This window comes from Toxorhynchites rutilus, chromosome 2, assembly GCF_029784135.1.
Source record: "Toxorhynchites rutilus septentrionalis strain SRP chromosome 2, ASM2978413v1, whole genome shotgun sequence".
NCBI classification, from domain to species: Eukaryota; Metazoa; Arthropoda; class Insecta; order Diptera; family Culicidae; genus Toxorhynchites; species Toxorhynchites rutilus.
Window position 1 is genome coordinate 32646149 of NC_073745.1, and position 15495 is coordinate 32661643.

Below are 15495 nucleotides of genomic sequence, written 5' to 3' on the forward strand. Positions count from 1 at the left end.
CATCCGGTATAAGGTTATGAACCCATTGGTGATCGGAAATTTGAACAGCTTATTGAGCAGCCATGGATCGGGTTTATTGGAGAAGAGTAGTGAATCAGATCTAATCTCAATGGGATGTAGAGTCATAGTAGATAAATAAAAAAATGCCCGAAAGCAGTTTCGAATCGTGATATTTTGAATTTAAATAATTATTTGATGTTTTTTAAATGTTGTCCTGACCCTAACTTTACCATTTGTTCAGTTTTTTGATCAACATTCTTCACAATTTTCTAAAAAAACGAATTCCTTTTACGTAGAATACATATTCGATACGGAAAAGTAAAATTTTATTCATCAATTATGATTTTTGCTTCATAATAACAGAACACGAAGCTCAACGCCGTCAACACGAATTGAATAAATTAACATTTAGGATTGTGTTCCGAGAACTTTTTTTTTTCTCTTTTTATCTTTACAGACAATCTGTCATCCTTGAAGTAAGAAATGAAAAAATCTTGCGTCACTATGGCGCATTTTATATGTATAAAACATAAGCATGAATGATTTAAAAACTGGGTCCCTACAAAGTTCTCTCAAGGGAAAAAACTTCGATCCTACGGACAGCAGAGAAAAAACCTTCAACAGTTTTCGACGAAAAAGCAATTATCCTTTGGGATGAAAAAATTATATGCTGAGTGAAATATGGCGAATGATTGTGGGATAAAATTGGGCATATACAATTGGAAACAAAAACGAAAATATTTCTTTTGTTATCCCAGGATCTTTCCGGACAGTCCAATACTAATTATCCCGATTTCTCCTAAATTTTATTTTCATTCTTCCCGATTTTTAAAAATTTTAGTTGGCAACCCTGCCTAGAAGTATGACAGTCCTAATATGGATTATGCCGGATTCACAATCATTCACATTGAGCGCGATTTTTTTTCTTTAATAACGATTTTTATGCGCCAACCAATCAGAGCAAAGCTAGTTTTCCAATTATTAATTATCTGGAATACTTGCATACACACTTCTAACGATATAATTTTGTTCCACCAATCTAGTACGACCTTGTCCATAACAAAAATGGCAGTGTGATTAAAGGGATGCAGGTTTGACAGACAGATTATGACAGATTATCGCGCAATACCGCGCACCATTGTAAAGAGCTTCTCTGAAAAATGTCGCGCGTGAGTATATCGCAGGCGATTAAAAACCTGCATTGTAAAGAAAACATTATTAGGGGGATTCGCCGCCGCGGATTCCGCGTGTAAAAGTCTAAGGCTGATGTCCCATTAGGCGGATTCGCCGCCGCGGATATCGCGACGGTTTTTTTCTCGATATAAATTCGCTTTCAAAACCGCCCCGCTCTGTGTGACATGGCTCATTCACAATACACTGTAGATCCTCTGCTGCGGTTTTACTCGCGGAATCCGCGACGGCGAATCCGCCTAATGTGACATCAGCCTAAGAATCTACAGTGTATTGTGAATGAGCCATGTCACACAGAGCGGGGCGGTTTTGGAAGCGATTTCAAATCCGCGACGGAGGGTCGATGAAATGAAGCTCCGAGGCGGTTTTCATTGCGGAATGTATATGAGTGTTCGTGTATTATGCATCAATATTGTCAATCGCACACACTTGAACTCTATTGTCATTTTTCAACAACAAATAACACGATCCCGTAATTTACTCGCAGTAGTATAATAGTATAATATAGTATTGATTTTCAAGAAATAAATGATTCGGTAAGTCTATATAACTCAATCAATTTAATATTACGTTTATTGTTAACTATTGTTAAAAGTGTTCATTCCGCCTGAAAATCTATTATTATCTTTTACGCTCCCTAAAATCGTAAACGAAGCTCAATTCGCGTTGACGGCATTGAACTTCGGTTACGAGTTTAGGGGATCGTCAAAGATAATGATTGATTTTCAGGATGAAACTGCAGCGGCCATAAGTTTTTTTTTCTCTGGATTTGGATCGAATAATCGACGTAAATTATTCGTTAGCTTCGATTATTGGTTGTGCAGTATTCGTTCGATTAACAATCGATTTCTGTAGGAAGTATTCGATTAATCGATAAATCGAACGATTATCAAGGATCACTAAGTGTGATTGTAAGTAACAAAGCTTATGAAACGTCTCGATTAGCCCTTGTCGTTTCCCGAGTTGCGGGCTGATGGGAAAATTTGCTGTTACTTGTAAAAGAGTGACGCGGCAGTCACCAGATTGATAATTCGTTGCATAATGGAAATAGGAACCCTTTACACATTCATTGCATTACTATTTACTGAATCAGAATGAAGTAAGAACCAGACAAAATACGGGAAGTAGTAGCTAAACCAACAGACTCTGCTAGAAGATCCACCTAACAACCTCAATACAGTGGAACCCCGATTATTCGCGAGCGGATTATGCGCCACAGCGAGTTCCATGGTAAATCCATAAACCTTCCCGGAATTTGTCTGTGAGTGATAGGCTCATGTACTTTTGTTTTGGCCATGGCTTTCACATTATCTGACTATTGGTGTAGACGACTTTCTAGATGGTTAGTTTAACGATTTCTGTATTGATAAAAACTAGTTTTCATGCTGAATTTCTTCTTTCCATGTTTGGAACTCATTTTAATCCTTTATTGCATTATCCGCGATTTTCGTTACTCGCGTTGAGCTAGCCAGACTATTCCGCGGATAATCGGGGTTCTACTGTGCTTTGCAAGAAATGAACAGGCTTTCGAAGAAATAACAATTGAATAGAAAAAATTCTACACATACAACATATATCACAATTCAATCCACGCTCACCCCGTCCTCCCGAGGACCAAACCCAAAATCACAACTTACACTCGTTGTAGCTGGCTTATCAGGTAACTCTACCTTCAACTTCTTGGATCCACCACAATCGTTCTTCTGCTGCGCAGGAGCCTCACCATCCAGCAGTATTTTCTGTTGGTCCTTGTGAAACCGAGCCTCGTGATGGCGTCGGGTTTTTGGCATCGAGAACGTCTGCGGACAAAAACGGCACGGCAACCTAACGCCCTCGTACACGTGCATCCGCTGGTGACGATCGAAGTGCTTCTTGTCTTTGATGCAAGTGTAGCACGTGGGACACTCGAACATTTGCGGATTGTCGTGAATGCGGATGTGATTCTTCATCTTCTTCTCGGTTGGAAACAGTTTATCGCACACCGGACAGTTCACTTCCGACTCGTGCATCCGTTTCATGTGCAGCCGATAATGCCGTTCGGTAGCAAAATGACGCTGACAGGGCGAACAGCTGAATTCGGTCTCGCCGGTGTGTGACTTTAGGTGCAATTCGAGCTTCTTCGGATCCCGGAAGGAACGATTGCAGATGACACATCGTATATCGACGTCCACCCGAGCATGCCGAATCATGTGCTCCCGGAGTCGGTACGGTTGAGCGAAACCCTTGCCGCATAGTTCGCACATTACCTAAAGAGGGGAAATTTTAGAACAAATCTCAACAATAAATTCGACAGATCTTTCTTACCAATTGGTCCTCTGAATGGCTTCGCATGTGCAGTTTCAAACCCTCCGCGGAAACCAGCACTTTCTCACACACCTCACACTGGAATTTTCGTTGGTTCATGTGAAAGTTGAAAACATGGCGTTTAAGGGTAACCCTGAAATTGAACTCCTTCCCACAGATGTCACAGATATATTGTCCGGGCATATTGGAATTGGCCTTTCTGCTCGGATTACGATGGCGACCCAAATGAGACAACAGCTGCTTCCGGGTGGGATACCCATTACCGCAAAGATCACAAACGTGATTTTTTATGTCCGCGTGGACATTCTTCAGATGCGTGTTGAGCAGCAGTTGCGAATTGTACGCCTCGGAACAGTTGGGACAATTGTACAAAATAACGCGTTGATGCTCTCGCTGATGGGCTCGCAGCGCTACGGTTGAAGCGAACGTGGCTTTGCACACGACACACTCCAAGGGTATTTCCATCGGGTGAGCCTCTGCTCGATGCTTCGACAGATCTTCGTGATCTGTACATCGCACGTGACACGTTCGACAGCTCACACCAGGTTCCTTCCGAGTAATTTTATGATCTTCGCGGCGATGCTGCATCAAATCGCTCTGTGTCTCAAACGTCTTCTCGCACAACCGACAGCATATTTTTCCATGCTGCGAACGGTGAGCTGCCAGTGCGGATTTGGTCGTAAACTCCTGCTCACATTCTTGACATTTGAAGCTTGGCGCTGGCTTCTCCACCAGATGCGTTTTCTTGTGATTCAACAAATTGTGGTTCCGTTTGAACTTCATCCCACAAACTTTGCACTCCCACCTGCGCTCATCCGTGTGCGAAACTCTGTGCTCCCTCAGTGCGGCGTTACTGTCATACGTGTTGCCACAGTCCACACAAATGTAGTTTTTGGCCACCTGCTCATGAACCCTTCGTTTGTGCTTCGCCAGAACCGAATGGGAGGAGAACTTCTCTTTGCAAATATCGCAGCAAAAACCTTCCTCGGTGTGACCCTTCATGTGACGCTTCCATGAGCTTTTGGTGGACAACTTAATACCGCACACCTTGCAGGGGAACTTCACTCCCGAGTGTACCATTCGAACGTGTTCCTGAAGATTGCCGTTCGTCATATAGGTTTTGCTACAAAGCGAACAGCCGTAGGGTCGCTCCCGATCGTCATGCTTCTGTGCCATATGGCGATCGAGCAATTCCTGCAGCAAAAAACCTTCGTCGCACAGATTGCATGCTAGAATGATCGAACCGCCGCTCTCAGCACCAGGAATTTGTCGAAACTCGGTTTTCACTCTTTTTCTCTCACGATATTTGCGCTTCGATTTCGGCTTCTTTTTGGGGTACTCTTCGTCCGACTCGGAGTCGGAGGTGGAGGTCGAGTTGGTAGATGAGCTGCTGTAAAAGAGAGGACTCAGTGATACAATCTATATATATATATATATATATATCTATACCAGCTGGCCCGGCGAATAGATTTCTGATATGAATATGTTCGAACATTCACATTTTCTTACTGAATTTACTGGGTTCAATCCCAGAACTATTCATCAATTGATATTTTTTAGTAGTTTTAGAATTTTCTGTTTCTATAATATAACTCGTGATTATAATATAAAATTATTATCAGATACAATTCTCGTCAAGATTCTTTAATCATTAGCAAAACACATGTTCTTCATTACATCAAAAACATTTTCGATACGGAAAAGTAAATTGAGGTACCGGAAGGAGCGGCACATATCAGAAAGGCAAATGTTTTTCAATCATGGCAGTTTGAAATCTCCTCGATTCAGTTTGATGGGTCTACCACGAAACTCCTGCCTAAGCCCCCTCTTGTATAGTTTTACGTCAATAATATAGATGAAAGATTGCACGTTGAGACAACTTGCAGACGATGGAGTTATTTCCATCACGGGTACTAATCCAGTCGTTCTGCAAAAGTCCTTGCAAGATACCCTGAACAATCTGTTTACCTGGGCTCTCAAGCTGAGTAAATGATGATGATGGTCCCGCCTCCTTCCCCTACAGAGGTTTGAGCAAAACGAGTTATCTAAAAGATAATTTATTTATTTTTTCTCAACATTGAAATCAGTTTAGCAAACACAAAAAAAACGCACTAATCTTATTTACAGATATAAGTTCAAAAAAATTGCAATGTCAAAAGACAAACCAATACTCAGTCATGTCCGCCAGAGAGTCGATACGGTCCCGAAGAGCCCCTTGCAGCCAAGTGGTCCACCAGAGCATAAGTCCAACCGCCAGTCTTGTTTTGGATTGACTATGAATATCCTCATTCAGAGAAATCAAGAAAACTCTCTTTATGAAAAATTCTTAAACTGGCACTTAAAAATCTTTCAATTTAATATCCTTTATATCTGTGGCATGTGCGCGACGCTCAAACTATTATAGTCTACTTTTATTTTATTTTTTTCAACTAATACAATAAAAACAATAAAAACAACAAAATAATTTTTTTTAATAATTTTAATAGTCTACATAATATAATCCGGTAACAAAACTTGGTCAGGTTAATTGAAAATATTAAAACAAACTACAAACAATTGTCCACATTGATTATCCGTTCGTATAAAACTTCGTCAATAAAAATCTTCGTCATAAAATTTAAAAAACAAATCGTCCGGCTGTTAATAGAATACAGCTTTCACGTGTGAAATACAGTGGCTCTTAAATTCTGTAAGTGTAGTTGCGCACTTAATATGTCTTGGCATGGAGTTGAAAACATTTATTCCTTTGAAGTACAACGAATTTTGTGAAGCACATGATAAGAAATTAGGTGTTCTTAATTCATTTGCGTTCTAGTGTTATATCTATGAAAATCACTTCCTTTTTCAACTCGATCGCACAAATATTGAGGCAGCAAACCGTTAACTACTTTAAAAAAAAAGGGTGGGTTATATCTATGATATAACCGCAAGGTTGACGTGGGACTACCTTAGCTTAGTAATCATTTGTTTGTATTGATTAAATTTTTGATTGAATGAAACAATTTCCGAATTCAATTGAATTTAATATATTTGCGTTGTGAGACCGTGTTAGGGAAACGCACTCTAGTCTGCACAAAGGCAAGCGAGTACAAAAGTACTCGCGGTTTGCATGTATTTGCAATGCCGATTTCCCCAGACACCTTGATTTAGAAGTCTTTATAGGTAAACAGATTCATTCGGAACAAGAATACTCCCGAGCTGCATGAATTTGCAATCCCAATTTCCCTAGACACCTTGGTTCTGAAGCCTATGTTGAGGAAACACATTTTAGTCGGAACAAAAATGTCCCCGACTTGCATGAATTTGCAATGCCAATTTTCCCAAGCTCCTTAGATTTGAAGTCTGTGTTAGGGACACATTTCGGTGGGAACAAAAGCTCCCCCTACTTTCATGTATTTGCAATGTCGATTTTCCCAACACTGCTTGGTTTTGAAGTCTGTGTTAGGGAACATATTTCGGAGAGAATAAAAGTCTCCCTACTTTCATGTATTTGCAATTCCGATTTCCCCAAGGCTGCTTGGTTTCGAAGTCTGTGTTGGGGAAACCGTAAAGCGGGCCAATCAAAACGAGGCAGTTTGGGCGTTTAGATAACGTTTAACATTTTACAGTTATTCAATTATTTATCTAATGAAAAATAACATTTTATTAATTTTGATAGATACGTAGAAATATTCCCTATCAATTGATGCAAACATCTTTCCGATCCAGTAGAAAATGTTCGAGTTATAAGCATTCGAAATCCTGCATTTTTTCCTGCATGTTCAGTGTTTATGTTTTCATTTTACCCCCTATATATTCCGGTTAGACGTTGTCCCACGTCAAAATAATATGGAAGAACAAAAGTCTAAAGGAGGAGAGATGATTGATTTGTATAGATGTATTTTGCTGCACATAGTTTAATCGTTTTTCAATCGGCATAAGATTTCTTGATGACATTGTCAATGTGAGTGTTGAACTTGAGATTATCATCAATAATCACGCCAAGATATTCAATCTCCCGAATGCGATCAATGGTCTCACCATCAATTACAACAGAGACGTTTTCATTAGAACGATTTCGCGAGATTTCCATGAATTTAGTTTTGTTTATATTCAACTTCAAATGCTTATACTTCAACCATCTACGTAAAGAACGCAAATCTTCATGCAAATGTAAAACGACCTGATTCAAATCATTAGCTGCAATGAATAACACAGTATCATCTGTAAAAAGATTAATATCACAAAATCTTAAACTCGTCGCATGTCGTTGATATACATAACAAATTAAAGGGGTCTTGATAAACTTCCCTGATGTACTTCAAAATTATTCCCTACGGGACTGACAATTGAATCATTAAAAATAGTCCGTTGAGTTCTGTCATACAAATAGCTTTCAAACCATTTATATGCAGTACTCGTAATTCCAAAGCGCCTAATCGTGTTCAACAACACGGGCCTAGAAATTGTCTCGAAAGCGCGTTTTAGATCCAAGAAAACAGCAATGATGGTCTCTCTACATTCTAATTTCTCTTTACATTTTGCTAACACCAAGTTCAATGTGGTTTCACATGAATGTCCTTGCCGATATCCCGATTGTTCTGATATTAGCAAAGCGTTGAGATTTTAATATTGCAACAGCTGGCCTTTAACAACTAATTCTAATATTTTCTCTAATGTGACGAAACTCTTCGGCTCTAATGATTCCAGCAACCTTTTGAATAGGAACTATTAAAGATTCCTTCCACACCTGAGGTACATGCCAAGTTAATAAATACACCCAGTTTTTTTACGTGGTACCCGCGTCCAGCAAGATATGACCAATGAAATGATCTTGAGCAAGCAATCTTGAATAACTCTAGCATTGGCATTATCCACTCCAGCCGTTTTTTCTAAAGAAAAGCAAATAGTTCTAAGTTCATTTAACGTAATTAGGTGAAAACTTTCAAATCTACAATTACTATTAACCGGCTGTTTTATTTCATCAGGTTCATCGACCAATTCAATGGACCGATTGATCAATGAAACACTATTGACGAAATAATTATTAAACTACTAAAGCTACTAAAGGCTATGGACCGCGGTTTACTATTACTAGGTTTCAATAAAGATTTCACAATTTGCCATAACTCTTTGCTGTTGTTTTGATGCTGATCAATCTTCCTCTGAATATATTCACAACGAGTTTCTTTATCGATTCTGAATATCTATTGCGCGCGATCGTGTACATATTCCAATGATTTCCATCATTTCTACGAAATTTGTTGTACAATTTGTCTCTCTCACGTTGAAGGCCCAGAAGATCCATATTGTACCAGCTGTTCGAGTTTTTCAAAGATACAAACTTTTGCGTCACTAGCTGATTTGTACACGTTTTCAAGGTAATAGTTAGAACAGCTGCTGATTCATCTAAATTATCGACCTCGACTGGAAAATCCAGGCTTCTCGTCACAAGATTCGAAACAGCATGTTTCGAATATTTCCTCCAGCACTTTAATTTGACAAAATCGTCGTTTTCCACGAAATTATCTACAATATCGATAACTAAGGTCTCATGATCGGTTATTTTCAATTTTCAAATCCGTGACTGTGTTAATAGTTTCAAAATTGGAATAAACATGATCAACTGTTTTACTGTGCCTGGAAATACGCGTGAATTCATTTACTGTTTGTTTCAAATTGAAGAAATCAGATAAGCGCTTCAAATGGTTCGAATTGTAGTCATCACGCCAATTGATATTGAAATCACCAGCTAATATATTTAATTTGCTAGAATCAAGGAACATTTCGAGCCAATTTCAACAAAACGCTGGTCACTTGGACCCAGCTCAAGTGATACAAAACACCATAATTGCCCATCTTCATGCAAAGTTCAACTGTAGTGCCAAAAACAGAGTTTCCATCAATAACTTCGTTGAGGCGAAGATTGGATTAAACTGATTCTTTGACATAAATAGCAACACCACTAGTATGTCTAGAATGTGATAAACAAACAGCAACATTATATCCCGGAATACTATATTGATCAATTGATTCAAATTTCAACAGTATGTGTTTCTGATAATAAAACTAAAAGTGGACGCTTTTACTCAACAATCTGACGTAATGCTACGTAGTTTGTTGCCAACCCCGCAATATTTAAATACAGAACATGGAATTGATTCACAATTCTTCTGGAACATGGTTGCTATTTATTGAAATGTAAGCTGGCTTTTTTCCATTCATAAAATTTTTTGTATACTAAACATTCAGAATTCGGATTCTCTACGGAGAAAGCCGAAATTGTCGTTTTTTTCTAGGAAGCACGAACCCACCCAATTGCAGCTTCACCTATCCGGCAAAACGATCAGGCACTGTATGTTTTTCAAATACGTTGGAGTATATTTTGACTCTAAATGTACCTGGGGAATACATATTGCGTAACTGAAACAGAAATGCCAGCAAAGGATCTATTTTCTCTTTCTATTAACTGGAACATGGTGGAGTGCCCATCCAGGACACCTTATTGAGCTGTAGAATATGCTAGTTTTTGCTTCCGATCTGCTACCAGGTTTCATATTCTCCAACTGGAGAGGACACATTGTTTGCGTATAGTCATGGGGTGTTTGCATTCGACACATACGCGCATGTGGAGTGAGTTCGGTCGTTGGTTACACACGATTATCCCTAAGGTCTCGACGAGTGCCTGGTTCGAGGGAATGAATGAAGATCGAGATTTCATTCACGTTATATCTCCGCTTACGTCCAATCACTACAACCTAAACGCGCATCTTTATCGCATTGGGCTCGCAAAAAGCAGTCCTTGTGATTGTGGCGATGGCTACCATGACATCGAGCATGTTGTATGGTTGTGTATCTGGTTCAATGATGCCCGCTCTCAGCTTTTCAGAGCATAGACCGGGCATCATGGCGGACAATCGGATATCCCCGTCCGGAGATATCATCTATACCTGTTCCTCAGAAACGCCGATGTCAACGTTTAATGATGTTTCCTTCGTTGTATCCCTGTTTCATATATCTCCTAATCGATCGACAAACTTTGACTTAGTCGTGGTAATACATACATACACATACTCTTTACAGATATAAACGACACGGGCTAAATGTTGGGCAGGCCAGTGACCATTCTATCCTGGATTCCTCGAGTCGAGAGAAACGCACCTAGCTAGATATGGGGTACAGACTAGGGAGCGTTGCTTATTAATGGTCAGCTGCATCCCAGTTGGAAGTATCCCGTGTCGGCTATACGTACAGAGCATTGGAGATTGTAACATTTCAATAATGAGAACACCGCGAGTAATCGATTACATATGACTAAAACAGCTGATAAGAAAAATTGTCAAAATATCGAACTCCCGGCCCCGTCAGGCTAACGCCATATGAGCCTTAATAAAAATATAGAAATTTTTATATTAAATATATTTTCATTTATAATTCTTATTTTCAGAGTGCCTTATTTCACCCGAGAATCCATCACCATCACGCTTCACACCAATGCATCATGAAGATAAGTTTCGTCAACGTAAATTTTAATTGGACTAACAACGCCTTCTACGACGTTACTTCAAAATTTATTGTCGGTATTGAGTTAGACCGGACCATGTGCCATTTTTATGATTTCGAGAAAAGTAAACAATTTTGATGTGTTATTCCTACTGTACGCGTGATTTTCCAAATCTGACAAATGTAGTATACAGTTTACGAAATGCTTAACCTAATGCAAAACAAAACTCGAAATTTTAGGGTAATGTTTTCTGGAAAACGATCGCTCTCGTTGTACAGGAAAATTTCAAGAAAAGAAAAGTACACATCAGACAGGCAGGTCACTTCAAATGGTCTAACAATGTTTTTCTCGATGTAATTGTAGAACATAGGAAAGTTTTTTTCGAGATAAAAAAATCGATTTTCCAAAGATTTTCGAGGATCGAAAAATTAAAACTTTGAGCGCTTTGAGGTACCCCTAAATCATATCCGATTGAGCTGAAAATTTGCAAAAGTAATTTTTTGGGACCAATAAACAGAATGTACATGATCGGTTTTTAAAATTTGACATGACCATTTTCGCTGCCACCCTTATATAGATAGATATACAGGGTTTTTCATTTCGGGCTTCCGAAAGTATACAGCCCTGCGCTGACAACCGTTTGACATAGCTGTCAACCAAAGCGTCATATCGTTAGTTGAATGTCTGCCATTTTACAATATGGATCGTTTTAGCATCGCACGTGTTAATTTTGTTAAATTATACTATAAAAATGATGAAAAACCGGCAAATGTTTTTCGAGCATTACGGACGGATTTTGGACGTCATGGACGGCCTACAGAGCACACAATCGCTAATGTAGTGCGTAAATTCGAACAAACTGGATCCGTAGTGGATATTGTGAAACCTGTGCATCATCGTAATGTGCGTTCGGCCGAAAATATTGCTGCTGTTGCTGCCAGTGTGGAGGATGACCCGAATGTTTCGATTCCACGGCGTGCTCAGCAATTGGGCTTGTCAAACACATCATTGTGGTGAATTTTGCATTTGGACTTGCACCTAAATCCATATAAAGTCCAACTGGTACAAAAATTAGAGCGTGGTGACCATCGTGCTCCCTTGGCCGAGTGGTTAGCGTCATAACTAACATGCCGGGTGTTCGGGTTCGATTCCCGTTCTGGTCAGGGGAATTTTTCGTCAAAGAAATTTCCTCCGACTTGCACTGTGATCACGCGTATTCTAGAGCTTGCCACTCAGAATGCATTCAAGGCGTGTTATTTGGCATAGAAATCTCAACTAAGTACAAATAAAAATGACGCAAGTAATACTACGTTGAGACGGCGAAGTTCCTCTAGGAACGTTAGTGCCATTGAAGAAGAAGAAGAAGACCATGGAATGCGTCGGACATACGTCAATTGGGTGAACGAACAACAGCAGCAAAATGCTGAATTTTCGCATCAAATTTTCTTCAGCGATGAAGCACATTTCGAGCTCGGTGGCTATGTGAACCAGTGCTTGGAAATATCAGTATCACATAAATCTTTTCAGCTGAATTTCCGACCACATTTGATCATTATACTATTGCATTCGGGATACCGAAAATGAACCAACGCCGAACCTCACAATTACAGCAAGCCCCTCACAGTTGATTCATCCAGTTTTGTTCATTCTCTTTTTCATTCTATTCTGCGTTCACGGAATGTGAGCAGAAGAAAATATCCCTAGTTTTGTCATTCATTGATATTAATATACCAGTTCATTCACTATCAGCAGCGTTCTCGGACACTGACAAAACGGAGAAATTCGTTGAGGAAGATAACGAAGTACAGAATGTTCATAATAGTGACAAGAAATTAAATTGTTCAAGCATGCAAGGTTTCCATCTCAGTTAAAATGCTTTCATTTTACAAAGTGAATTTGCAATTCCAATTCCACTTGTCAGAAACGCTTCAAAAGACTCCAATTCCGATGTTAAAAAAATGACGTCTTGACTCAAATTTCAAACATTTTATTTTTGACTCAAATTCCGAACACACGAACATAAAATGGTGGTGTCCAAGACACGACCGCAATGGGAATATTTCGAGCTTCCTTTTGCAAACGGATTAAACTGTGTTATAGGATTAGCGGATGAAATTGCCAACATACAGCTATGGCTGACAAAGTTTGCATTCGCTACTCGGATCGATTCTGCAGAATACCTCCTCATCATCCAAGCCTATGCAATCCTTAGCTGTGAGTGTGCATGCAGATATTGCTCTTTCGGAGTGTCGAGTCTTTGCGTTGCTCTTTCGGAGCAAAAATAACTGAATAAGCAAGGCACTGACTCAATGAGAAAATCACACACATATCGTGATATTGAAAATGAACAGTCACAATATTCCTGAAAATTCAATGGCAATGAATAAATGTGAATGAATTCTCATGACTCAAGCTTTAAGAAAAGCTCAGATAGTACAGAATGTTAATGAATGAACACAGTTGTAAATTTGTTTGCCGTCGAATAAATGACAGCAGCATCGACAAGCAAAATGAACGCGTTACACTGATAAAAATATATTTTCAATATTACTTAACAAGCTCAATATTTCCAAGTTCTGATGTGAACACCCAAAATTTCCGTATATGGGGCTCAGAAAATCCACACGTGATTGTTGAGAGGCCATTGCATCCGCCAAAAGTCACTGTTTGGTGCGCATTATGGTCTGGTGGAGTCATCGGGCCGTATTTCTTTGAAAATGAGGACGGCGAGACGGTAACTGTGAATGGTGAGCGCTATGGCCGCATGTTAACCGATTTTTTTGCCACAAATTGAAGATATGGATACGGATGACATGTGGTTTCAGCAGGACGGCACCACGTGCCACACAACACGACCGAACATGGCCATATTGCGAACGAAATTTGAGGGACGCATAATTTCGCGTTTTGGTGATGCCAATTGGCCGTTCAGATCATGCGATTTGAACCCGCTAGACTTTTTTTTTGTAGGGTTATGCGAAAGACCGTGTCTATGTCAACTCTCCGCAAACTCTTGAACATTTGAAAGACAACATTCGTGAAGTTATGACCGAGATACCGCCCCATATGTGCCGAAAAGTCATCGAAAATTACCTGTTCCGGATCAAGGTGTTCGAGGAAGCCCAAGGTGGACATTTGAATGATGTTGTATTTCACACATAATGGCATAAACCAAACTTTAATTTGAAATAAAAGTTTCATCGAAATTCGAATTCTAAGTGTGTTTTTTTTCAATTTACTTTCGGAATTCAAAGTTGGAAAACCCTGTAAAATCATTATCAGGCGCAATTTTCGTTCAAGATTTTACCCCATCTGTAGAGGATGTAAAAGAGTAAACCTTTAACATATTTGATACGTTAGGGATAATTTTCATAGATGATTTTTGTTTCAAAAGCGTACTCCACTCGTACTCGGAAATTCATTACCATTTTCCCGAATACAAGCTGTAATATCATGACAATGCATTTTGTTTTGACATGAAAATAGCAAAGGCTGTGTCGGCGTTGCTCATGACAGCGTCTCGCAAGTGAATGTATTCCTTCTCACGCCGCTTCTGTTGATTGGTTCGTAAATATCGCAGTCGTTCACTCTCCACTTTCAGGGACATGCCGACTGAATTGTAAATGGATTTGTGTCAGTTTGTCTGTCCACTCCGCGACGACACACGGAGTTTATCCAGTTTAGCGAGGAGAATCTCGAGGTTCACTGGTTAAGGTATGTAGCATCAACATTAGAGGCGAATGAACTGGAAAGTTTGAAGCCTCTTCAAAACAAAGTAGAAGAAGAAGCATCAACTTGCCATCCTGAATCCGTACTTTTCAAACAAAATAATGCAAACTGTACCAAGATCGTGGATACCAATCGCTTTGGGTAGAAACCGTACGGCTATGTGGCGATATAATATTTGCAACAAGCAAACGGAGATTTATTCACTATTATCTTGAACAGTTTAGAACATGCACACAAGGAGGTGATGCCACGGTGATTAACAACTTTTTGTGCAACGGAAACATGTAACAAAATTACCAACGGGTGGGAAACTCACTTTGCTGAACCGACAGATTGATTAATGTTGTTAGCAGAGAGCAAAGAGCATCTGCACATAGGTTCAGGACAGCAAGGGGTACTCCGTCGGGATCAGCGACATACGAGAGCGTTAATTTGTGCAAAGCGGTCTTGACGCTTTTGAAATGTGACGAATGTCGAAGTTGAATGCCCCACGAGGCAGCCCGCTTGTAGTTTCTTGTAGTAAATAACGTCGATACTGATTGTGTTGTGAGGAACTTCCAAATAATAGGTACACGTGCAGTACGTTGTATAATTCCATCGTGATAAGCGTTGTTAGTCCATTTGATGTTTGGGCTAACGAATAAAAACGTACTCCTATATCATGTATCTATATACGGAGAAACATGTTATATGCAAGTGGATGAAGAATATTGAACGAGAATTGCGTCTGAAAATAATTTTATATTATAATGATGAGAAGTACTAGGAAATTTGTAGTAAAGCGAAAT

At 39.5% G+C, this 15495-nt stretch overlaps 1 protein-coding gene and 1 long non-coding RNA gene across 5 annotated transcripts in view; one reads left to right on the forward strand and one right to left on the reverse strand.

Annotated features, from left to right (window-relative positions):
• LOC129765494 (zinc finger protein 665-like) overlaps window positions 1-15495 on the reverse strand; it is a 33673-nt gene that overhangs the window by 10957 nt on the left and 7221 nt on the right. The window contains exons 4-5 of one of the 4 annotated variants that reach the window (XM_055765869.1): window positions 3496-4885; window positions 2862-3437 (exon numbers count right to left, since the gene is read on the reverse strand). In XM_055765869.1, the coding sequence (XP_055621844.1) occupies window positions 2862-3437; window positions 3496-4885 (1966 nt within the window). Of the gene's footprint in view, window positions 1-2733; window positions 3438-3495; window positions 4886-15495 lie in introns of those variants that run through there. The other 3 variants (XM_055765868.1, XM_055765867.1, XM_055765866.1) reach the window with 3 other exon arrangements.
• On the forward strand, window positions 1437-10908 carry LOC129765505 (uncharacterized). The gene is made up of 2 exons (XR_008741443.1): window positions 1437-1727; window positions 10558-10908. It is a non-coding gene; the product is annotated as an uncharacterized LOC129765505 (long non-coding RNA).